The 26,434-nt window shown below is 40.8% G+C and overlaps 1 protein-coding gene across 2 annotated transcripts in view; it reads left to right on the top strand.

Moving 5' to 3' along the window:
* Nucleotides 1-22,408, top strand: part of pdss2 (prenyl (decaprenyl) diphosphate synthase, subunit 2) — a 33,228-nt gene extending 10,820 nt beyond the window's left edge. Inside the window, exons 3-8 of one of the 2 annotated variants that reach the window (XM_004559284.2) lie at nucleotides 4,950-5,148; nucleotides 13,022-13,096; nucleotides 15,797-15,970; nucleotides 17,601-17,732; nucleotides 18,742-18,777; nucleotides 22,081-22,408. In XM_004559284.2, coding sequence (XP_004559341.1) covers nucleotides 4,950-5,148; nucleotides 13,022-13,096; nucleotides 15,797-15,970; nucleotides 17,601-17,732; nucleotides 18,742-18,777; nucleotides 22,081-22,236 — 772 coding nt within the window. In that variant the 3' untranslated portion in view covers nucleotides 22,237-22,408. Of the gene's footprint in view, nucleotides 1-4,949; nucleotides 5,149-13,021; nucleotides 13,097-15,796; nucleotides 15,971-17,600; nucleotides 17,733-18,741; nucleotides 18,778-21,099; nucleotides 22,043-22,080 lie in introns of those variants that run through there. The other variant, XM_004559285.5, reaches the window with a different exon arrangement.
* The last annotated feature ends 4,026 nt before the right edge of the window (nucleotides 22,409-26,434 follow it).

The raw sequence follows: 26,434 nt of genomic DNA, 5'->3' as shown, positions 1-26,434 counted from the left end.
TAAAAAGTGTTTAATGTGGTGTTGATGCTCTGATGCTAAAATACTTTAGGCAGTGCTCCACAGTCCTCTCAGGCTTCCACACACATATCCAACTAGCAGCATGCAGCTCAGAACAGGGGTGTGGGTGTGTGCCAAGTGGTTTCCAGAAGTGACTGCTGTGTTTGGCGTGGCTATGTGCTGGGAGCCTGAAAGCCTCCTTTCTTACTGCAAGCTGGCACCAGGCACATGTGTGCAGTGGAGCCGCGTCTGTGCAGAAACATCCTAATATTAGAACTAATTGAAATAAGCCAGGCGTTGTGGAGGAGCTCGAGCCCAGCCCCGTTCGGTCTGCAAGGCCGCGAGTTTCTACACAGTCACCTCATGTTACATCCCTGTGACACCGGATCACCGAATCCAACATGCTGCATTCTCTCACTTGCGTGATAGATGGTCCGAACCCAAACACACACACACACACACAGAGCATGACTTGATCACCTCATTTGCACTATTTTGCCTCTTCTCTCTCTCTCTCTCTCTCTCTCTTTCTCTGCCCCCACCTCTCATGAGCTCATTAGCACCTCTGCTGATGGCGAGATGGAAGGATGGAGGGAGTCAGGGTGGGGCGGGTTTGGGGGGTGATTGAAACCTCCGGGGGATGGTCTCCTCCCTCCTGACAGGCAGCATTTGTAAAACATTTCCCACTCTGCTGCCTGACACTGATGATTCACCAGAGCACCACCATGATAGATAGATAGATGGATAGAAACACAGGCACATACATGTACAGTCCAACTTGTACCCACCACACCTCTTAATTTTTTGTGACAAATGAAAACCATGCTACTGTGCATCATGCAGGCTGTGTGATGGACAGGCCACCTCTTTAAATCGCACACAGGGACGCACACAGATCTGCAAGGCAGTGTTTGATGGCGAGGCAGACTGCGGAGGGAGGAAATTGAACAGAACAGTCAGGACAAGGGGCGTGGTGAGGGGCGTTACACCTCTGCAAGATGGCATCGGTTGCTATGCAACTGGGCACCAAAGCTATTTATACATCGGCCCCCTTGTCCCCCTTTTTCCTCCCCAAGCTCTACTGCTGCTGATCAGGTCTGGCAGAGTGGAGAGTGGGAATTTGTATGCACCGGAGTTCGACTGACAGGGGGGGTTCTGGTACTTTGTGCAGGAGTTTCATTTTGGGTTTCCTCATTTTCTTCCACTGCTGTTAGAAGTTAAAACGATAAATAATAATAATAATATTATCTCTAAAAGAAAAAAATGAATTCTCACCAATTAAACATTTTGCATTGAACCACATTGGGAAATTAATTATCTACATTAATTCAATCTGATCGATCATCTGCCAGATTCAAATCTTTTATATTTTCTTTTTTTAGCGACTCCCTTCACCTTTTCAAAGATCTCTTGTTTGGCCTTAAAATATAAATAGATAGTTTTTTCTTCCAGCAACCTTTTTATGTATATAATCAAAATAAGCATCCAGAAACAAACCAATACAAAAAAGCACAAACTAAAAAACTGCTCTACTTCCATGAATAAAACATCAAGAATATTTGGAGAAAATACCTGGGTTGGATAAATACTGCATGATTTATAGACATTATTTTTTTTCTTTTTGTTCACTAAACTCACACCTGCACCATCATGCAACTTGTCCACTGGTGGAGGCCTTTTGTAACGGTCAATGTAGCAGAAATGAAAAATGCTGCTGCGGGGATGTGAGACAAAGTGGGGGACCAATCCATGCCCAGGTGCCCTGGGTCTCCACTGACAGGTGATTTAACTTGAAGGACTTCTAGGTAAGTACTGAAAATGTTGCCGTAGCTTGATATAATATTTGTGGATTTTTGAAGAATAAAAAAACAACCCAAATCAGCTCTTTTACTCTAAATAGGGCAGCGATTTTCAAAATGAGCATTATCATGAAAAAATTTGCAAGACAAGCAATTAAGACCATAAACTTCAAGTAATCAGGAAGTAAAATAAAAAGTGGGGTTGTTTTGCCTGCAGACCTCTACATCCTTTTACTGTTTTTTTAGGTAGGAGAGTCGCCCCCTGCTGGCTGTTTAGGAAATAAAATGAGCATAATATGTTTTTCTGAAAAACTTAAGACTTAAATTTTTATTCACGTATTAACATGATGGGAGTTTTTTGTTTTGTTTTTTGCCCCTTTACGGTTAAAGAATTTTTTCTTGTGTAGTGTACTTCGGAAAATCTGATAAAATAAATTTTTCCCAGATTGTTACTTTACTTGAAACAATTATTCACTGAAATAAAAATGATAAATTCATAAATAGTTTTGTTTCAGTGTTTTCAAAATAAAGAACGGCTCTGACAAAAACGTCACTCTGTTTAAAAACTGTAATGTGTCTCGATTGCTAAGTTGTTGTTTGTTTGTTTTTTAACTTAGTAGACTTAAACTGACATTGCTGTCTGGATTTTTTATTCATAAACAAGCATAAAATGAGCTGCTTCATTAAATAAAGTCACTTTAAGGTTGGCCAAATAGGCTCTGAAGTGAGAATCGTAAAGTGACATTTTTAAAGCCGGTTTCAGCAGAGAAACTCTTGTATATTGATTTAACCAAGGCTAAAGGGGCTGCTTTTTTTTTCTGTGTCAATGACCATTTGTCGGGTATTGTATATTATTTTGCTGTATCCCTGTGGAGCTTGAGTAGACGGTCTCTTGGCTCTCTCTTAGTTCAAGTGAAAAAGCAAAGAAAAGGGTCACCGTAAGATGACTTGGAATAAATTTTAGCCTGTTGTTTTTGCGATCCAGAATCAGCCCCGGCTCTTTTTCTTGTTCCTCTTGTTGAAACAATGAGTCTTCCTCGTGCAGCCCACCGAGCGTAGCCATCACTTCAAGGCACCTTGAGAACACGAGCCTGTCAATCTGTTAATTTCCTCTTATTTAAACCCTGAACTTATTAACTTCTCATTCTGTGTTGTTGCTCTGCGTCACCGAGCAGAGAAACCAACCAGACAATGGGTGTGATTGAGAGGCAAAATAGATGACATTATTGAATTTTAATCACATCTTTTCCTTCACCGTCGTCGAACACGGCAATTACCTGGCTACAAGTGTGTGTGTGTGTGTGAGTGTGTCTTTAGGAAGGAGTTGAAGCTCAAAGCCGACGACCGGCTCATCAGGTCCTCATGGCGGCTGAAAGAAGGTCGTAAGTGGCTATCAGTGCACCCGACCCTGTCTGGATGGATCCCTCCTGTCACAGCATGGCGAGCTCCTTCCATATGGAGAGGGGCCTAATTATCCCCCACCAATGACTGAATCAACATTTGATTATATCCTCCCCAAGGCTGCGCTGAAAGGCTCTATTCAAAGACCACGTTTATGTCTTTTCTCTCATAATCAAGAAAGGCTGTTATTTGCTAATGATAAGCCTAATTTCTTTTTTTAACACAACCACTGACGTGCTGTGCAGCAAAATGTCTGATATATCTGCTGCTTTATGCCCTTGAGGATACCGACTCCGATTTTAAAGGGGACCTATTATACTTATCCATAATTTATGTCATATATTTATACAGCTACAACAGTGGATGCTCGTATTAAACATGGCCAAAGATTCATATAATAAGATCAGCGTATGCAGACATTTTTTTTTTTTCTGCATTTGGATCTGTAGGCTGTTGAAGTCGGGAGATGTACCTAATATCGTTGCTCGTCTCTGGCACACTGAACAGAAAGGGCAACCAATCAGGGTAATAGTGGCTTAAAGGGAAAAGGAAGAAGGCTGAAAAGGCTCGTTTCTGACGTAGACTGTATATAAAAGAAGTACTTAAAGTTGCGTTGTTTTTTATGACCAGCGCGGGGAGGGGGGCTCCTATGGTTCCAAAACATCCATTAATATAGAAGCCGATGGGAAAATGTATCTCCCACAGTTCCTCGTGGGTTTCAAATCTTGGTGGTCTACAGCCAAAATGTTTCAGAAATATACGTAATAAAACATTTCTAATATTGGACCACTGGCTCTGGTTTTCATGATGTGCTACCAGGTCGGGTGTAAGACCAAAAGCTCATAACTACAACCAGAAAAGACGCAGACCTTGGATTCGACCTTCTTAGTGTAATTTGTCTAAGTACAGACTAATGATTAACAAACTTCTGTGTGTCTGAAAGGAAAAACATGTGAGCCGGTATATTGGCTTTTTAATTTACCAAATATCTGCGTGGTGCCCGTCTGACTTTGTATTGGAGTTCAGAGTCGTAGCCGACAATGCAATCACTGTGGTGACTGCAAACACATCCTTTATTAAATTCAGTACAGTTTTTTATCAGTGGATCTAAAGCTAAGCTAAACTGCTAATATAGGGCTTTATTCATTTTTCTCCACAAATGTCTTAATTTGTTACATAATAAAGAACAGATGAGAAAACATATGCTTGTAATTTATGATTAAAACTCATCTAATAGCCAATCAAGTCAGCTTTATTTAAATAACATAAAAAATGCAACAGATGTGAAAGTGCTGGGCAACATCTGCAGTCAGTTGTTTTAATCATCTTATTTGGACTTAGCACATCCAAATCAATGGGTAATGGCACATTTTAAAAATTCGTCCCATTTAATGGTTTGACACATTTTAGAGACCCTCTCTTTTTATAAGTGTTTGATTGAAGTGAAAGGACTGCAGCTCCTGAATATTGGCGCTTTATTGGTTGAATAGATGGTTTTCCTTTTCTGAACGTGGAAGATCAAGAAACCCATAAGTCCTTTGTTTTGACCGATTTCTTTGTGATCAGCATACCTCTGCGGTAATGCTTGAATGAGTTTTCAAACTTTGCCGACTCGAAGACAATAAAAATGTTTCTGTCAAAAAGCTCTCTAACTGTCAAACCTCAGGAACGCCTATTTTAAAAGCTGCTGACGACAAAGCTGTGATTTTTAGATTTATTGTTGTTTTTGGTGGGGGGATTTCTGTCTCACAGTCAGAGGAACCTGGCAGAAATCACAGAGTTGGTCCACACAGCCTTCCTGGTGCATCGTGGGATTGTTAACTTGAAGGAGTGGACGGACTCAGACGGCCCGCTGAAGGACATGCAGTTTGGGAATAAGATGGCTGTTCTGAGCGGCGACTTTCTGCTGGCCAATGCTTGCACGGGACTGGCCCAGCTCAACAACACTAAGGTATCCTGTCCGTCACTAACACTTCTCCTGAGAAATATTTGACCTGACATGACTGATTTCAGGGGGAAGGGCTGCTCAGTATGAGCCCTTCGAGGTCCCGAGAGCCTCACGTATCAGTGCCAGACTTCATACCAACATCTTTTCTCTCAGTCATCTCTTTGTAGACATGAAATGTATTCAATAAAACACATTTTTAGCAGTTTTGCTAATTCTTATTCAAGGTGATGCAATCCTGATATTCATTTATTTGTGTTAATCTGCTTTAATGTCATGTTTTTCATTTTGCCTGCTTACTGCTCCCAATTCCTTTCCTATAGTCCTTTACATCCTATCCCAGGGTTAGGGCCTGAAAGCCTAGAAAGCCTAGCTTCATCCCAGACCTTTTGAATCATCTCCTAATATTGTTTTTGATTAATGTCAGCATTATCAGTTGAAGAATCAGATACCAATCGGAGAAGAGTTTGTCAACTAAAGAAAATGGGAAAAGAAAAAAGTCCTGAAAAAAGCTTGATTTGTAGTCCTGTGTTGAACCTGGGCTGACAAAACAGAGCAGATCATGTTGGACATGGAACTAATAAATATTACAGAATATTCCCTTTTACTGAAGAGCTGGAGAGAGAGAAACGACTCAAAATCAATTGAATCTAACCCAGATCACTAGAGCAAAAGAAATGAGAGGAAAAAAGCTTTTTGCTTTTGCTTTTCAGTAGACTGCTCACATGGCGTATTACTAGCAAGCGGATCCATCACAGTCATGGTTGCGTTGCCAAAATGCGAAGCTATATTTCTATAGTTCACTTCAAGCTACAGCACAAGTTGCATCATAGGACATATGCCTAAGGATTTCAAGCATTTAAATGAACAACTGTTCATTTAGATTTTTTGTGTGCACACATGTGCATAGTGTAGTGAACGTTCTATTTTTAAATATCAGAGCTTTGCAACTGTGAGATGAAATGTGTTCAATGTGTTTGTTTGACGTGACACAAACGATAATCGTAAAGACAGTGGTTTACCCATCGGGCACCTTTTAGTTAAATCAGGGCTGTCAAATTAATTTTAGTTCAGGGCCCGCAGACTTCTTCAGATTTTCCTCTTTTGTTTAAGTGTAAAGGTCCATGTGAAAATGTTCACATTTAATGAACTGTTTTTTATTTGCAAAACACGAAGAGCAATTTGAACAATATGCATTTTTTCCACTTTGAGTCATTCCAGTTATTTAAAAATAAAATACACTGGCATTGGTTCTTGGCTTAACCACATCACTTGTGTGCAGTGTAGCAGACTATATGTGAGGTCTTTCAGTCGTTCTAGTGATGATGCAAAGTACTGGAAAAACTTCCACATTTTTTTCCTCCGTCTGTGATTTTCAGCGCTGCAAACCCAGACTGGATCCTTTGGCGGGCCGTTTTTGGCACCCTGGGGTTAAATGGTTCTAGAAAACCAAAGCTTTGGTTCAGACATAGTGGGATAGAACGGTTCTTCACTGCTAATTTGGGGGGGGGGCTTTTTTGTCATTTTGAAGATCTGAAACAGAATTAAATGACTTAATTGTCTTTCTTTGACACATCCTTCAACTTTCCAACAAATTTCAAGAAATTCATCTCAGTTTTTGCAGGCTAAGAAAGAGGGCGTGCACTCCAGCAGTTTAAGTGGAGGAATAACTTCTATTACAACTACAACTTGGCTAATGGTAACACTTTCTCATAGCATTGTTTTAGTGAGCAGACACTGCTTGGCAAGCATGACAAGTTTTGAAATTCAAGGATGTGTGATGAGACACAGGTGAGACCTGATCTTTTCCTGGTTCCTAGATTCTCAGCAGGTGGTCCCTTTTCTTGACAATTCAGCTGTTATTCTAATAACTTCATGTTTCACACGGTAATCATCTGGCCACCTGGAGGGGCTTTCATCCTCAAACTCCTTCAAACATGGATCTTCCTAGCAGCATATTTGAGGTGCAAGTGTCAGTCTTTGCTACATGCTGGTAACGAGGTTATCAAGCATATAAACTAGTTATAGTTTTAATCTTTTGACGTTGGTGTGGGGGCAGCCTTGTGAGAGCATCTGAGATCATATCTGCTGCGTAGCCTGGTAACCCCTCGTTGACAGATGCTGTCACCACGCTGCTGCCTCAGAATGCAGTTGCCTGAGTGGATCAAAATAACCATCTCCCCCTCCCGTGCCATCAACCGGACCAGCCCTTGCCGCCTTCCCTGATGCTTCTTTTTCAGCACACGCAGGCATATGTTGTAGGTTCCCAGTAGTGCTTGTTGTATAAGAAACACAGAGGGAGTTATAAACCAACCTTTCCTTGATCAGTTACAGATAATTCTAAAGGTGTGGTGCTTCCTTAATATTGCTAATTGGCTCTGTAACAATACTAAGAGATAATAGACACTCTGTGGCTAAGCTACAAATTACAGTAATGGAACTGATATTGTTGTTTCCCTGGAAGATGAAGAAAAACACAGTGAGAATGAAATGATGGCAGATCTGCTGATGACTCAAACTAACGATGATTTAATCCTATTAAGCGTGCATTCAAGCCAAGCACATTGGCATTGATTAAACTGAACGCTTACAGCACATTTTCCTTTAGCATTGTTCATTTTCAAGGTGAGAACAATGCCATTCATACTCAGCTAGCACTAAATTACCACAGAGCAATGCTGGAGAGTATTAACCTTTTTTTTTTTTTTTTTTTTCTTTCTCCCAAACAAGCCTGCAATCTGAAGCAACCACAGGAAGCATCCCCCGTAGTGGAAGTTTTTAGAGGTAATAAGGAGATGGACATCTGATAGCTCACAGTTACTCATGTTTGAAAAGGTTAGCAAAACAAAATGAACCAAGGGGAAACCACACCACAGCATGCACTGATGCTCATATTTTCAGCCTTTTTCTCTGGTTGGAACACAGTGGAAATGAGATTATTGTAAACAGCAGAGATGAGTCCATAATGCTGAGCTGAAGGTACAGAAATGTGGTTTAGTTTGGGCTGGATTTTGGTGTTGAGCTCTGCTCTGTTTAATTTATTGGAAAAGTAAAGCACAGTTAATTTCTTTGACTGTAATTTTTACCTGAAGAAATTTTTACATCCTTAGTCTGATGTTTTTATATCAGATTGTTGTTGTTTGTTTGTTTGTTTTACTTTTATACATATGTGCATCTACGTTTATACATCGTTTTATGCATTTATTTGAGTGGTTTCTACTACTCAAATGACTTCCAAGTCCACCTAATTATACTTAATTAAATCAGCACTGGTGAAAAAGAAAAATCTGTGTTATCTGTGTATTTTTTAATGGTTTTTGCTGCTCCATGTGCATAATTCTTATGGGCAGAATTTCAAATGTAGCCAAGTGTAGAAAGTTGAAACTTTGGTGACCTCAGAATCGAGTCTCTCATTTTTGTGGATGATGTGGTTCTGTTGCCCTCACCATGTGACGCCCTCATACTTTGCTGCTTTGCACCTGAGAGTGAAGCAGCAGGAATAAGGTCCAGGTCAGGGCTCAGTTGCATAGTGACCTAAAGAGCATGATTACAGATGAACTTCCTATGAAGGGTTGTTGGACTCTCCCTTAGCAATAGGGGGAGGAGCTACTACTACTGAGTCACTGCTACTCCTCCACATGGTTCAGGAATCTGACTGGGGCCTCCTTGGTAAGGTGTTCTGGGTTTTCCTACTTGGTGGAGCCCATGAGATCTCACACCTGGCTTGGGCGCACGTCACTGTCTCCTCAGATAGGCTGAAGGACGTGGCTAGGGAGAGGGAGGTCTGGTCTTTCCTGCTAACCTGTTCCACAATATATCACATATTATTATTATTATTATTATTATTATTATTATTATTATTATTAAATATTTCTTTTGCAAAATTGGTCTTTAAATATGTTTACATTTACTTTTCTGTATCAAGAGTCTCTAGAATTAAAAACTAGTAATTTAATATCATAATAAATACATAAAACGAGAAGCCAGCTCAGTTCATCGGGTTGAGCAGGTGATCCATGTGCTGTAAGGCTTTAGCAGAGGCCCAAGTTTGAATCCATCCAACATCCGGGGTCAGCCTAAAGCACAAAAAGCCCCCAAAATACTTTAAAAAGACATAAAACATGAATAAAATACTCAACTAAAACTAATCCCTCAAATTTTATTAAGAAAAATAAAATATTTGGCACAGGCCTATAGAGGCATTACTTAAAATGCTGCCTGTTATATTTGGATGTGCAGCAGCTGTTGCACAAAGCCAACATCTGTCTCGTTAGCATTAATGTTTCCAGAGCAGAGCTACAGCTTTAAAACAAACTAAATTTTGACTTATTCTTAAAGCATTTGTTGCACAAATTATTCTGTTGTCAGGAAAAACACCTGTTAGCCTCGAGTAACGTGTTATCTTTACCTCACCTGCTTTCCTGTCGCTGTGTGTGAGGAGCTGCCTCAGTCTGAGGGGACGAGAGCACAAGCAATGAAGCTAAATGAATCTCATTCTTTAAATCCGAAACAGCTCCTTTTATTTGTCGCAAGTTACTCTGGAGCATCACTTGACCATTTAGCATACCCATTATACCATTTGGTTGTGTAATTCCATGAATGTGGATTTACTCTGTTGATTAGTGTCAGCTGTGCGTTATTAGTTGTTGTATTATAATATAAATGATTCGTATGATTAGAACTGTGAGTTAGAAGGATGCACAGTAAATGCAAGTCCACTTTTAATAGGTTCATCAGCACTGCTTGTCGTGAACAGTATAATACATTAAATCCTAACGGAAAACTGCAGCAGGTGCTGTGAGTTCATATAGGAGCTGAAACATTCATGTCACGTATATAAATCTGACTATACGCTTTAGAACTAATCTGCCTGGCCACTCTGTTAGTGCAATTAACCAGACAGCAAGCTATGCTGTTATCAGATAACTGCACTAAAATGCTCAAAAAGGCACAAATGCAACAAACGTTGTTGAGTAATTCAGATTGGTGAGAGTGGAGGTAAAGCCTCGCAGAAAGCTAACGGTGCCAACCTGTCACTTAAAGTAACCCCAACACCCAAAATTTCAAACATTAAGCACTGATACAGTTTAAATGGATGAATTATGAAATAAATTTGTTATGAAAGTGTAAGTTAGCTGAAACTGTTTTATGGTTGTTGCAGGTTTTAATCATGTCTACTTCTGCTGCAAAGTGCTCAGTTTAACATGGGAATCTATGTGGATCGACTCCCTTTTGGAGCCAGCCCCAAGAGGACATTTGAGGAACTGCAGTTTTTGGAATTTGCAAAAAAAAACCCAGTTGGAACTGTTGTACAGGAGAGACGCAGTATCGTATTTCTAGAAAATGGCATGAGAATTGCCACTCTAACATTTTCATTTTTGCATATATTTTTCCTGTTTTTTGTAGAGTTTGTAAAGATTTACTCTTAATCCTGTATCCTCTTTGTTTTACCTGAAAGAAAAAAAAAAACTAACAAATATGCTGTTGCATTTTCAAACTTATAATTACTCCAAGGCTAATGCAGTGAAGGCTATAAGACATTTTGCTTTTCACCGTTAAAATCTGTTAACAGCCGGATATTTACAGCCCTTTAACAGCTAAACTGTGCAGTTGAGTCTGTTGTTAAATATTGAAGGTGCAGGGTAACAGATGAGTGTTTCCTGTAGCTTTTAAAGTTTTTCTCATAAACCAGGCTTTTTTTTTTTCTTTTAAGGCACTGAGAGCGATGGAGATTATATGTCGTGGCCTTGAGAGAAAACCTATGCCACTACTTGTATAAACTGTAAAATAATCTTCCCGTGGAGCTCCGGTTTCTTCCCCCTCGCAGACCTGTCGGCAAAACACGATCTGGCTAGATTTGGGAATGGAGTAAGGGGGAGGCAGGGGGAGAGATGATCTGATACTTTCCAAAAAAAGCCCCCCACTGGCCCCCACTTCCCAACGCAGGCCAGGCAGAGACACCACATCTGGTAATACTGTAGGCACATTGTCCTTCCAGGTCTGTGGGCGAAGCTCAGGTTTCCTCAATATTTTCCCCTAGTGGATTCAGTTACCCAAAGGACATTGCGAGGCTGACGGAGCAGCCAGCGTCACCAGACTTTTCTGATGAACCAAGGATGTCTGGGATGAGCTGAAGGAGCTCTAAATTTAACCTCATTCATCTGAACTGTAACAGGCGTGGCCCCGTCTCCACTGTCCACGCTGTTCTGTGGCTGTGAATGAAGGACGGAGACATGGTCTGCCTTTTTTTCTTTTTTCTTTTACTCATTCAATAGATCCAGACATAAACAACCACTTTAAAAGATACAGCCTCTTATCTGGTGGTTGATGAGAGGCTGGTAGGGTTTCTGTAAGCTAAAATGTAGGCATGCATGCCCCCTGTAAGGGGAAATGGGCAACTGCACTCTTAAGCAAACAAAACACACTCATAAGGCCCATTTTAGCCTCATCTTTAAGTTTTGTCTTAGTTTGGTTTTTAAAAATGTATACAAAGCATATTTAATGGCTCACTGATTGCAGATGTAGTGGTTATTTAGACTTAAGGCTCATTTTCCTTTTCCATTTGACTCACAATGTTTTTGCAGAATCCTAACCTTGTATACTAATGAGGCAAACCCAGAGGTACAAAGCGTAAGAAATCTTTGAATAATGAGGGAATATGAGAAAAGAGAACCCGGAGGTCAGATCATCACTCTCAAAACCTTGTTAACCCCTCTGCTCTCTGGACACCACCTTATTTTGTCTCACCATCTGCCTTTTAGCTCCATTTCAGCCCCTCAGACCAGACAGACACCCGAGCCGGCTCTCTCAAACCGGACTCCTCTATAAATACAAAGTATAATGAACGAAGGCGAGCCTGGATGTGCTTCGTGAAATCGCCAGGAGCTCCCCTACGGAGCGAAAATGAGCAGCCGAGTTGCAGTTCACCTGGCTTCCAGCACATCTCACCTCCGATTAATTCTCCAAACCAGCTGTTCAGATACCGTTTCCTCGCTCTTCAGTCAAGGGGGAGGGGGTGTGGGGGGGGGGGGATTGTGGTTTTTAATTACAAATGTCACAGATGAACCGAATAGCGTGTCGGTTGTGATCAGCCTCATTTACATCGACATTTTAGGAGTTTAATCAGCGCTGTTAGCGTTAGTGATTTATGAGGAGGGAGAGGCTAAGTGCAGTACCTGACCTGGGGACACTTGAAGAGGTCAAGTAGCTGCACATGTTGACCGCTGTGTGAATCAAACCTGTAATCTCTGGCTCAGATATGCACCTTTTGGCACCTTTTGCTTTTTGTTTGGCCTCTCAGGCGGCTTCATGAGGTCATCACCTGAAGCTTTTTTTTTTTTTTTAGCAGACTGAAAGGAGTTCCCACATGTGCTGAGGAATTGTTGGCTGCTTTTCCCTCACTGTGTGATCCAGCTCATCCCTAATCAACTCAGCTGGGTTTAGGTTTGGTGATTGTGGGGGACCAGTAAACTGATGCAGCACTCTGCTTCTTGGTGAGATGGCCTTTACAGCGGCTGGCGGTTTATTTGAGGTCATCCCACTCAGTATAAAGCAGGTCTTCACTGCTCCTGGTTCAGGCTTCACTGTTGGGACCAAGCATGCAGACACCTGTGCGTCCTAGCTTTGGTTTCACAGTTGAATTTCTTGTGCTTTTCTTCTTGGTCATCAAAAATCTTTTTTGCAAAGTTTAACATGCTTTCTGATGAAATTCCTGTCTGTCTTTAAGTGATTTATTGTTGATTTTAATTCCTGGTTTGATACAGTTATTATATTTTGGAGTCAATGATATCAAGTAAAATGAGCGTGAATACGAAAATTTCAGGTCCTAATCTGAAACAAACATCTTCAACGTGTTTTTCTTTCATTTTGTCTTCGACAGGTCGTTGAATTGATCTCCAGTGCCATTGGTGATTTGGTTCAAGGAGTCTATTATGAGAATTCCCACAATACAGAGGTAAAACATCTTTTCTTCCCATACAATGCATACTTATCCGTTTTCTCTGGACCTTGAAATATCCCAATGCCTTACTCAAATTAAATTTGGTTGATCTCCTGTTCAAGGTAATCTTCTCTGTATCTCTGCAGTGTTTAGGTCTCTCTGTGGAAGCGTCATTCTGGCCATACTGTGCGCTCTGCAATTTCGCAATTGTAAAGTGTAGAAACTTGCATGTGCCATTTCAGTCTAGTGATGAGAGATGAGTCTCCAGCTATGATGACTGAGCAGTTTTCTGCTGAAGAGACCTCTGTTCACAAGGCTTAAATGGACTGTACTTAGATGGTGCTTTTTTCTCACTTTGAGCACTCCTCACACATAAACAGGTTTGGGTTTTTTTTGTCTATGCATGACATAAACACACGCTGATGAATGCATCTTGCCTATACTTCGGCATGCACACTGGGTGAACCAGGAATCTTCCGATTAATAGCCAACCTGCTCTATTTTCGCACCACCCGGTATTCCCAGGTGGTCTCCCATCCAAGTCCTATCCAGGGACAACCCTGCTTAGCTTCTGAGATCAGATGAGAAGGATATATGGCTGTAAGCGCTGACAGGGTGAACTTCTCTGTGCTGTAACATCCTAAGCTGTCTGAGAGAACATTCAGTTCATTACATTATTATGACACCTTTTTTTGACCTGCCCAGCTCGCTTTACATCACTGCGATTTCATCTGCTTCCCAAAAGTAAAGATCAAGTTGAAGAATTCTGACACATTGGAGGAGGCATAGTGCTAAGACACAAGGCACAAATACATGAAACAACGTACACTGACGCACTAGGAATGGTCCAGAGATACATAAGAAGGCCATTCAACAGCGGGAGACCTACCATTCCAATCATTTATGCCAATTTAAACAAGGTTAAAGTTTAAAATAGAGAAGATATCCTTGCTATCCTCATCTTGGCCACACAGCTCCGTCTGTGAGCACAGAAGTCCCACCTACCTGCTGTTCAAGCCTTGTGGTTACAATGGGCAGCCAATCAGAAGAAAGTTGGCCTTAAAGTGACGATGACCTGAGCTGAAGAGCTAAAACGGTTTATTTCAGACAGAGGATGAACTGAGGGGCAGCATCAAGGCCCAGGAAATGATAAATAAGGTCAGAATCTCAACAGTGAATCAGTAAAAGCTCTTCTAGTAGACCTCACTAAAGTCCGTTTTTATGTTACTGCCACATTATTAGGACTATACTGAGCAGAGGACATCAAGCTCATAATTTATGTGCAACTACCTTTATTAATAAGCAGTAATTATGAGGTTATTGAGCAGAAAGTTCTCAGTTGAAGTAGAGCATGGTCAGGTTTTGTAATTGCTCACAAACAGTTAATTTACTACTAATAAAGAGGTTAATTGGCAATTTGTTTATGGTGAACATGTGCTCAGTAATGTAAACTATTCCTGTGGCTGTGTAGTTGTTAGCACATTTGCCTAATAGCAAGAAGGTCCAGGGTTTGAATCCACTGGCTGGGGCCTTTCTGAGTGGAGTTTGCATGTTCTCCGTGTGCCTGAGTAGCTTCTCATGAAACACCCACATTTCCAGCCAGAGTCCAAAGACATGCACAAGGTTATAATTGGTCATTATGTCATTATGTGAATGGTGTTTCTAGATGATATAGTGGCAAACTGTCCAGGGTATGCCCCACCTTTAGCCTTTTAAGGGTAGGTTCCCTCCACCAATACAATGCCTGCTACAGCTTTAGTGCCTGACTGCTTCATGGAAATGACCTTTTTAGGAACAAAGAAAAACGTCATATAGCCTCTTTTGAAATGTCTGAATCATCCGTAGAAAAAATTTGGGTATAATGTCAGAAAATCAGAAAGTACTGAGAGGCAGAGAAAAATGCTTTAGGTTATGTACTTTTTTCATGTAGTAACACCAGCATCCTTATTTTAAGAAATATACTATTGCAAAAACAAGCTTACTCAGATTCAGTTAAAAGCTTCAAGAAACCAAAGATAATATGTTTGGTTGCCTTTAGATTAAATAGTTAACACCTACTGTGAGCAGCATAGAAAGGTTAGTAATGCTTCTGTGTGAAAGTGGCCAACAATAACTGAATAAGACTAATAATAGTAATAAGCAGCTTTCTTTCCTAAATAGTCCACAGTAATCAGAGGTACCAGTGAGCAACAATTTTCTTTAACTCATCTAAATCTGTGGGTTATGTGCTGAGTTTATAACTAGTTAATTTGAGGTAGTTTAAAAAAACATCTCCAACTCTGACACAATTTACTTATTTTATTACTTTTATATATTTTAGAAAATGTCATACACATAATTGATGTGTTTCAATGGCTTTTTATTCTCTATTTTCCAGAAATTTAGAATTTATTTAATAGTTTCTAATAATAACAACCTGTTTCCATTTGTGTATATTTCTTATGATTTACTTAAATTTGCAAATTAAAAAAAGCAAACTCTCAGTTGTTTTTCTGCTGTTACTGTTTCCTTCTTCCTTTAAAATGACTGAGGAACTTGTGGAAAATAACTGTGTGCTGCTCCTCGCTGAGGCCTCACGAATTACACACTGAGAAATAAAGTCAAAGAGCAAGGAAGGCTTGTTTTGGTGGAGCAGCGAGGTGCTCTGTGGGAACTTAAAAGCGGAGGAAGCTCAGGCCTGCTCACACATGCTCTTTGCCTCTGTTTGCTCTGCAGGAGAACGGCCTCACCGACGGCATCGACGTGGCGGCGTGGGAGGAGCAGACGTTCCTGTCTCATGGGGCGCTGCTAGCCAAGAGCTGTCAAGCTGCGATGGAGCTCGCCAAACACGACAAAGAGTCTCAAAGACTGGCCTACAAGTACGGCAAACACCTGTCGCTGGGCCACAAGGTGAGGCGAATCCAGCAAGTAACATATACAAGAAAGGAGGTTGTCTGAGCAATAAATCTATAATGGTTGATCAGCGTATCATCACGATGCCTTTTTTAGCGGGAAACCAACTGGATTTCAAGGGATTAGATACAAGAAGAACAAACTCTTTTGATAATTTAAACAAGAGATTTAAAAAAAGATGTAATAAACGCCTGACTGTTTTAGAAAAAAGCCAAGAGAAGGATCCTAGTCGCTCCTGTCATTAGTTCCATGGAAACAGAAAAAATATTGTAATTCCCGGGATTTTTGTCTCTATGAATATGGATGGTTCAGGAGCATAGTCCCAGTCCTCCATAATTCAGCAGCTTAAGGATGTCAGTATGTTGAAGTTTTTAGGCATGAGGTCTAGACTTCGAGTGGGCTGCTGCAGCAGCTTGATTCTTTTCTTTGTCAGCCATGCTATGTGTCGATCGCTGTCCTGGTGCTTGACCCAATTTCAGCCAAACTTTAACTGTCGGGTAGAAGGACTCATTCTAGAATATGTTGGTATACAGAGGAGTTTGTGGTTGAGTGAATGACTGCAAGGTACCCATGTCCTGTGGCTGCAAACTAAGCCCAAATCGTCACTCCTCCACCGCCGTGCTGATATATGTTTGGTTATTGCCAAATGTGGAGCTGTGCATTTTGTTCAGACATCGTCTTGCGCTTTTTTCAGATGTAACATTGCAAACCTAAGCCGTGCAGCCGTGTTCTTTTTAGAGAGAAGAGGCAACATAGATTGTTGCATTTTGTTATGTGCAGTGAAAAAAAATAGAGTTATGTCAGTACTTAAATTAAAAATGTGGAGGTTTTCTGGCGGTTCTAATTTAGTCTTTGATCTTTTTTTATGCCAAAGTTTTGGACCTCCTGACTGACATACTTTCTGTGATCAAGTTAATTCAAAGTAAAGAAAAAAATCTGGCTTCTAGTAATGTCTGACTTCTTTCTCTCTCATCCTTGGTATGAATAATTGCCCTTCTTTTCAAAAGTGTTTTTATGTCTATTTATCAAATACTTCACACTGTAGCTGAATTGATACATAAAAGCGTGACGTTAAAGGGAGCAGAGTGATTTATCGGCACTACAAAAAGTGCAAACGAAACATAGGAAACATTAGACTTAAGTGCCTGTCTGTCTTATTATTCTTGTATCAGAGAGGGGCATAAAAATGTGGAAACAGGAAGAAGGTTGATTTGTTATGTGCTAGAATGTCATTAAGATGTAAATAATGCAGCTGCTCAGTTATTTTTCCCAAGGTTCAGAGATTTTCAGCTGAATATTATTGGCGCTGGTGTAGAAGTCATTCATAATGATCCCACTCTCATTGCTGCTTTAGTGCGTCCTCTCCTGCTGGGGCTCCCTGTAGCTGCCTGCCTGCAGGCCTCAGTGGCTACAGGGAATCTCAGCATGGGAGGAACCAAAAATGAGGTCTTTGAAGGAGAACCGTCCTCATCAGGCTAGCTGTGTCTGTTCATTAACAGGGTCAGCTCAGAGTGTAGGCAGGCAAATGCAACCTTGACTGTTTTCACCACTGACTTGGTTTAATTGATAAGCTGAAAGTTACAAAGTAGAAGCTCCGCAATGACGAATGTTCTCTGCCTTTCTGCAGCTGAACTCTGACCTGCAGCCGTTTATGAAGAGCAGAGTAGGAGAGCCGCTGTCATTTAGTCTGAGCGCCGCCCCGGTCGTTTTCCACCGTCAAATTATGGGCCGGGAGACGTGGCATCATCAGCTGCAGCAGGTACGTTAAGGATGGTCCATGACACCAGGGCCAGCTGGATTCACTGCCTTTATGTTTCTAGCAGGAGTATCAGCTTTAATTTAAATAGGTTTGCATCAGATCTGAAAGAGCTGCGTGCAACCACTTGAAAAGTTGAATGAATCTTACTTTATAATATAATTCACAATATCTGTTACTGTGATGAGTAAAGAAGATCAAACTGAGGTCTAAAACAAAGGTGAGAGAGAAAGCTGTTAAATTTCTCCATACTGCTGAAACAAAACTCACCTGATCTCAGTCCGACTGACCTGCCCTCCATTCACTCAGTGACTGAATGAACAAATTCAGTCACTGAGTCCAGAAAAAGTTTTGGGGATGTGTTTTGGTAAAGCCATACGCAGCAGTCTTATCAAATAGGACCTGATGGTTGGTCAGAATAGTGTTTACCCCACCCCTGCTCCACTGTGATTGGATGGCCTGGCCAAAAGAGGGTTTGCAACCAGAGAAGCAGACCCCCAGCGTCTCCTCACACTGCTGCTGTTTTGAGTATAATTTAAAAACACTGTGCTTCTAGTGCTTCTGCAGGCCTCAGGTAAAAATAACTTCCCCTACAGGCAGAGAACAATAGCAGTGAGGCTGGCAGAGCATCATCGGGAAAGTTAAGACTTCAGGGTTGTTCCTTATTGAAAAAGTTTTGCCCTGACCCCCTCTGAATCAGTGGAAGTTGTTTTTATTGTAGTACATACTGCAACAACTACTCCAGGTGTCACTTTTTCACTATTCAGCTTCAGTTGTTATTGCATCTGACTTGCTTGCTTGACTCTTTGCTTTAGTTTTATGCATTTATTTTGTATTTGCTATTGTGCAAATTGTAACAACGAAGAAGCACGCTTTGTCCTCTGACTATTGTAGGTGTAGGTGGGGAAATAGACAGTGAAATATTCCCTGTGCCTTGGAGAAATTTCTAAAGCTTACCCTTAGAAGCCAGAGATACATGCCTGCTTTATCTCTTTTTCTTTTATTCTTCAAGGCAAAAACTTTGAGAAACCAGCTGGATTACTCAAAGGTAAGCACACAGCTTTACGAATGCCTTTATCCAGAATCTGCCCGTTCCGTGAGATATGAACTCTTAATGTTATTTCACAGTGTGACACAAAGTTCAGTTTTATTCTGTTATCTTTGAGTTGCACTTTTGTTACAAGTTTGTTAGATGGCCACAATTTTCCTTTGCCGTATTTCACAGTTTTTACCTCCTTACTGTCTGCCCTCAAAGACGGCAAAGAGAAACAGGATGTCTTTTCACTGTAACTTATATCAAAGTTGGGAAACAAGCTTTCCAAAGTCAATGTGTGAGGCATAGAAGGGGACCGATAGGGGTGCAAAAAAAGAGCGAAGCTACAGAGGAGGGGGGGTCCGATGGTGTTGGAAGAGGGGAGGAGGGGGGTGTTATCTGGTCTCGCCTGAAACAAGAGCAGGAAGGATTAGTTACCGAGGCCTATTTGCGGAGGAGACACCGAGACTCTGAGACAGTGGCATTGTGAGAGAATCTCCTTCAGCAGGGCTGCTGAAAAGGGGAGAGAAGTTTGAGGGGAAGGAGAGGTGAGGAGACACAAGGAGGGAAACTAAGAGCAGCACACGGGGGTGAGAAAACTTTAAAGTTTGGATTCAGCACAAAGTTAGGAACCTGTAATAGCTAAAACCAGCATGAATTAACTGAAAAATGACAAGCAGAGTTTCGTGTTGACTGTTAGTCTTTTGTTCCCCAGTAGCTCTACACACACAAAATCAGTCAGAAGTTTTATTTGTAGGCACTTATGTTTTGGTTTTAATCATCTAAGAAAATCTGAGTACAGAAAAGACGTGAGGATGACTCACTGTAGCCTGAGGAGCTGCGTCAGCTACTCAGGATGTGTGCTCACCATTCAACGCACAATTTATTGTGACCTTCAGTAAGCATGGTCAGGTTTTAATCAGTGGATTGTATAAAAAGAAATGTCTGTTTTTTATATAACTTGTCATTGCTGTGTAGCTGTTAGATGGTGACCCTGCAGAAAGTTTGAGTGTGATTGGCTGAATAGTGATGATGAGCAGCAAGGGAGGAAGATATGGAGAGTTAAACATGTCTGCTAAATTGATCAGGGTTTATTATGTTGTTAAATCTTGACCAGATTAAAAACAAACATTAAGCAGAAACACCAACTTTATTCTGTGTAAGTTCCAATTTTTCCAAGTATTTAAATGTTTCTCAGGCTACGTCCAGACTAGCCTGGATAAATTTGAAAACGGCGTTTTCGTCTGAAAACGCTCTGCGTCCACACTGAAACGGCCGAAAACGTTTAGGTTCCAGTACTGCGGATGCGTGAAAGGCAAGACTATTCGACCTGCCTCATTTTTGTCTGCCGTTTATTTACTTTTCGGCTCTTTGAAACGTCGCGGCACAAGGTCGAGGAAAAGCACTGAGTTTTTTAAATGGACTAACAATGAGGTGGAGTTGTTGCTGCGAGTAACACAAAAGTACAAAGTTGCAAAAGCGAGTGAGAATTAAAAAATTTGAAGAAAAACTATCTGGAGCATGTACAAACTGATATTAGTCTTTAATAGGGCTGTCAAAATTGAGAGCAAACAAAACAACTGCTGTATAATGCCCTCCGCTATCTTAGTTTCATTGGTTACATGACTGTATCACATGACTAAATTGTGTCATCGTTTTCGAAAAGGCTCCGGGTTCGCTGTCCACACTGCGATGCGAAAACGTATCTGCTTTGGAGAGTGTTTTCAAAACACGTTTTCCTTGACCGAAAACGCCGTCTCAGTGTGAACGGAAGGTCAAAACGGGGAGAAAAAGATGCGTTTTCAAACAAAAACGTATTAGTGTGGACATGGTCTCGGTGTCTTGCCATTTAGCAGCCATCTTGGTATCACCTGTGGGCAGTTATTTTGTGTTGCCAAGAGCAATTGTAATGTTTTTGGCATTACACAATTTACATTATGTGCCACAGACTTACCAGGACCTGAAAAGCATAGAAAAGGACTCTAGAAGATGGGCTGGCTTATAATCAGTGGAAAGTTGCAGCAGTAATCAGGAGCCACAGAGCAAGCCTTGATATCGTGGACAGGTGCTTCAGGAGCTGCTCAGGGTCTCTCATTGGCTTTTAATTTAATTACACGGGGGTAACTCACCGTTTCATACTAAATCTTGACAAAGTGGCGTTTTCAGATGAAAAACTAACTCCATCTTTTATTAAATGATGTTTAATATATTCAGTGTACATTACTTTTGAAAAATGAATTAACCTGATCATATTTTATTGAATTATGTCAGCTATCATGCTCACTTGTCCTGTTTAATTTTTTCTCATGTGCTGCATGTGAATATTGATGAGATCAGGAGACTCAAGGCGGCAAAGACAGACAAATCTTGTTCGGAGCATGAAGAAAGAACAGGATGTGGAACCAAACATAACGCGCAAACAGAGGAGGGAGAGAGGAAACGTTAAAAACTAATGCCGAATTAAAGAAGGTTAACGGAGAAGATGGCGCGAAATGTTCCAGGAAATATAGTCTTTTCTAAATTTAAGAAGAAAAATGATAATAAAGAACTGCAGGTGTCGAACTCAGCATCACCCTGGCTGGTGATTTAGAGAAGAAAGGCCTACGGGGTTTTCCACCTCCAGAATTCATCAGGTAAAACGCCTCCAGCAAAAAGATGTCCCAACACAGCAGCAGTAAAGCACAGGGAGGTGCACAAATTCACTCAGTCTGTGTACTTAAAGCTGATGTTAGAGTTGATTTGATTTGATGGCCTCTGCTTCCTCATGCGTGAAATGTGTAAGTTGTGTAAGGTGCATGAGGTGCTCTCTGGAATATAGGAGCAGAAATCAATGTGTTAAAAAAAATCCAACAATCCGTGACTTTGTGACAGACAGTCTTCACGGAAATCCTTTGTTCAGTTCATTACCTGGCGTGCAGAAAAACCGGTGCCTTCATTAGTAAAGTGGAAAGACAGAAAAGCTGTGAGCTACGTAATTAGCACTGGCAGAGAAACACGATTCAGGGCATTTCCTTTCTCATTGTCAAATGCCAAATTTTTAAAGCCCAACTCACAGTGATGAGTCTGAAAATTTCCTCTTGTAGTTAAATTTGGGAAGCTGCCTTCAGTGGTACCACTGGCAGCACAGACGTGATTGTGATTGGGGTTTTTTGGGGAGGGGTTATTAAAAGGCATCTTTCCTCCCGTTTTAGCCCTCGGGCCCGCTTTAACAGCGAGCTAACTTTCGCTGCCTCTTAACAGTTTATTGTGTTGACAGCTGGATAGTAACGAGAGTGACACAAACATGACAAACTAATGCGTGTTTTCATCCGTCTGCAGCTTTTGGCAGCGGTTAAATCGGAGAAAGGCGTGAGCACGGCGATGGACTTGTGCTGTTACCATGGCAACAAGGCTCTGGAGGCCATCCAGGCTTTCCCCTCCTCCGAGGCTCGATCCGCCTTGGAGAACATCGCCTCTGCCGTCACCAAATTTTGACCTGGACACACACACACACACACACTCCTGTACAGCCTGGAGGGGTCTTTGTCTGCAGAGGCCAAAGAACGAGAACAGATTAACTTTGTTTTACTTGATCCAGATGCTGAGAAACTGTTCTGCTCTCTGGTCATCATTAAATAAAAAAGTTTTTTTTAAAAACCCCACATTACTTCAGCATCATGTCATGCGTTTTGTTTTCTCTCATGCCTGGAGAAAATAATCACACCGGGCTGCTGCAGTTTCAAACCTGGCATTTATTGTTGCTTTGCTTATCAGCGAAAGCACATCCCAGGCAGAACGTAATTTAAGATGTTTTGAAGAATTGTTATTGTCATCTGGAAAATGTACCATGAACAGGAAATGATACACCGAGCGGCACTTATTTTTTCAAAAATTACTTTTAAGAATAGCTTCCTCCTGGTTGCCGCTGCACGGCACAGATGATGGTGAAATCATAGCTGCTGGATTTAGTGGGTGTTTGCCAAGTTGAAAAGCGGCACCAAACTGGTTGTAAAAATGTCTCAAAGTCATGTTCTACCTGGTGTGTACCACTGCTGATAAGCACAGCTGCAAAAAAATGTATTTTTTTTAATAGCATTTGGCGTGCTCTTCGCTACAGAGGAGGAACCGGCATGAATCAGGGGTAATGTCATCTGTGTTGCCTTATTATGTCTCTCCCCGTGTTTGTCTGTGTGATCCAAGTCAAGCCAGGGGCGGGGAAAGGTCACCCAGCCTCTCCCCTTGGCCCAGCCAGCGAGCGCATTGAAGCTCCGCCAAGCAGTAATTATTAATGAAGAGACCTGAGCAAATGGACAGGAAATGCAGAGGTATTGATTGGGCCGGCTGCCCTGCTCTAAGCCGTACAGGCTGGCGCCAGCCTGGTGGCCTGTGGTTTCCCAGGCTGCTGTCTGCAGAGGGAGGCGGCGGGGGGGCAGCCAAGGTGTGAAACCAGGCCACCACTGGCAGCTGTCTGTCACATCGAGGCCACACCTGAAGGACAGACGGCCGAAGACGGGACGAGAAAGAAAGGGGGCTGAAGGTACACAGATTGTGACAAGGAGGAATTGAAAATTAACTAACAAATACGCAAACACCACCTCAAAATTAATTTCATATCATGTGAGAGGACCCGAAGACACTGGGAGGAGTATTATAGTCACATCCTTTACATTTTTTAAATTAAAAAATATATTTAGGAAAGATCATTAATAAAAGACTTTCTATTAGTCCTGTTGGTGATGTTATTTAATGGTGGCCTGTAAGCTGCATCTTTTCAGGACCTTTTTTGCTTCTCAGGAATCAGGAGAATTTTAATAATCCCAACATGGAATTATATACCTGTCACAAATATTTTAAATTAATTAAATATTAAACAAGAAATCATTTTATTTAAAACAAATTGTGAAATTCCCGTATGGAGGACCCCGCGTGTCATGGAAATGGTGATAAATCACTTTACTATTAGTGATAGTTAGTAAAATGAATCTCAGAGAGAGAGAGAGAGAGAGATTCATATTCATTTTTAAAAAGGCCCAATATTGACAACCTCAAAAATTAAAGGGAAAAAGAAATGGCAAAGACCAGTTGTGATACCGTAATCACAACCGTAGTTTTCCTCATAACTAAGCAACCACCAGCATTATCCATGTCATCAGTTTTTTAGTGTGTTATGAAATAAGCACCGCTGTTGTTTTTCCCATTATTTATGTTGCTTTCACATAGTGAAATGAAGATCACAGCAGAGGTATTTGTTGGTGTGGAAGTAAACAGAAAAAAAAATCCCTGTTCTAGTGTCATTGATTTTTGTCTGTATGCCTGTTGTTTTATATGAGGAATTTAATAATATAAAACATTTTAAAGACAACACACACACACAGCAGTTTTTGTAATAAAAATGAATGGCAAACATGATGTCTATTGTCACTTTAAATAACTAATGGGATATTAATTTAAAAAAATGAAATTGTATAAATTAATCTATATTTATTTTTGTTGTTTTATTTATATAATTACATGTATTTATTTGTTTTATATTGGCAGATTTGGTCCTCCGTACAGGTAACAAAGTTTTATAATGATGTTGCAAATTTTCTACTTCTGCTAACAAAAACTAAAACATTCAAATTAATTAATGAATAATTTAGACAAAATAGTTTTGTTTTTGTTTTGTTTTTTGTTTTTTTGTGGGAATAACTGTGGAGGATGAATTTGTAAATGTCCTTTAGGACCCTTTGGCTTTTACACTTCAGCTCCTCAGTTTTGGTACCGGTGATATGAATATAGTAACATCACGCCAGTGTGTTTAAACACAGTCTCACTGAGCTTCTAGTCTAAAGTCTTTGATGGTTCCCTAAAGAAAAGAAAAAAAACTCCAACACAGCAGCGTGATCAGTGAGAAAATGGTTATTTAGTCCTGTCTAATCTGAAAAACCTGTGAGCTATTTGGAGTGGGGGGAAGAAAACTACATTCGAAGGTTACCTGCTGGGAGTGGTGTTGTTTTTTAGAGCTTACATGTTGGTTGTAATTATTTGATCCCAAACTTCAGATAGTAACGGCTTTGAAACCAGAGTAGCACTGGTGGGGAAAGGGACCTGAGGTGAGGAAGAAGAAGCAGAGTGGTGGATGAGGAGCAGGGAATAGGAGATGATAGGATATAAAAGAAGAAGGTGGGGTTGAAGTGCAAGAGGAGGTGATGTGGAGCAAACTGTTTGAAAAACAAGCTCATTTCTGTTGCTGGGTTGTTCGTCCACTTCCTCGTCTGTTTTGGTTTCCGCTGCCTGGGCTTCCTGCGTACAGAGAGGTACTGCATGTGCCAGGGAAAGCCTCAGGCACTTCATGAAATATTTATCCTCGCCGTGAGGAGACATGAGGAAAGTTACACGGAAAGTTAAAAGGACCAAACAAGGAGAGAGGCCATGGCACTGCCAGAATGACAAATATAGTTGCTAAACAAAACTTTATTTCAGAGGATGAGGTCTGGCCTAAGCAATGAAACTGTTGCATAGACATTCCCAGCAGAAATCAGCCAAGCACAGCAGAAGAAGACTTGATGGGTGAAGTTTTTTTTCAGTGGTAAAGCTGAATGTTTAATGCCGAACAGAAATCATAGCATTTTTCCTTCCCTGACAACATTGTTGCTGCCAGTATTAATCTTTCTGATACCTCGTAGCCCAAACAAAGAGCAGAATGAGGAAGGTGAGGGGCTTTTGTCAAGTTTCTATCCTGCACTGCAGCAACTTGACGCTATGTTTGCTTACAGTTTCCAGTTTGGGAGTCTTGGGTTTCATGAAAAGGAAGACTTGGCAAGGCTATAAGTTTACATCCAAAACATGAAGTGTGAAAGAGAGGCCTTAGTGTGCCCAGCCCAGGCGACGAGTGGTGTAATTACAGCAGAGTCCAGTGGAGAGAGCAGGTCAGCGCAGCCCAACAAATTTCCATTACACACTCAAACACTGGAACACTGCTGTGGAAGCTGGGAACGGTGACTGTTAGATCTACGGTTGTCTGAAAACATATTTCTGGATTTTTTTAAGTGCCAAATTCAATAATTAAAACATGATATAAATGTTAAATTAGAAATTCCCTGATTTGCAGTGTTAAAAGAAATACAACTTTATTTTCGATTCCTAGGAGTATTAGGAATTGCTGGAGCGAAGGCTCAAATGCAGCACGTTGACATAAGCATCTTTATTGGCTGATGGAAAGATCAAAGTGATCAAACAGCTGAAATTAAACAGGAGGAGGGAGTCAATCTAACAGAAGGGAAAGTATTTAAAGCCACAAGAAGACAGGAGAAAATTAACTTTCAAATTACAACACTGAATTATGAGGCCTACTATTACATATAAATGCCTTATTAATGGTTAATTATTCATTACTGCATTCACTGTACTTTATAAAAGATTAAAAGTGATGGATTGGTCCTTGTGCTTTGATTTCCAAAAGCACTTTTCGTTATATTTCCATTATATTCAAAGTATGGCAGATATTTCTATAGCTGATATCTCCAAAGTAAGAGTAGATGGATACATTATTACACATTTTAGAAGAACAGGAGATGAACCAAACCCACTTTCAGATAGTAGGGTCAGAATTTGATAGAATATATTTAATAAATATAAACAACCAGTTGTTGTTGTGGGGAAAAAAATGCAGTATTTTTTTAATGGGAAGGCAATTCCATTGACTTGATGA

Source organism: Maylandia zebra, linkage group LG19 (genome assembly GCF_041146795.1).
Source record: "Maylandia zebra isolate NMK-2024a linkage group LG19, Mzebra_GT3a, whole genome shotgun sequence".
In the NCBI taxonomy this organism is placed as follows: Eukaryota; Metazoa; Chordata; class Actinopteri; order Cichliformes; family Cichlidae; genus Maylandia; species Maylandia zebra.
The sequence above is the reverse complement of the archived record's forward strand: the minus strand, read 5'-3'. Positions and strand labels throughout refer to the sequence as shown.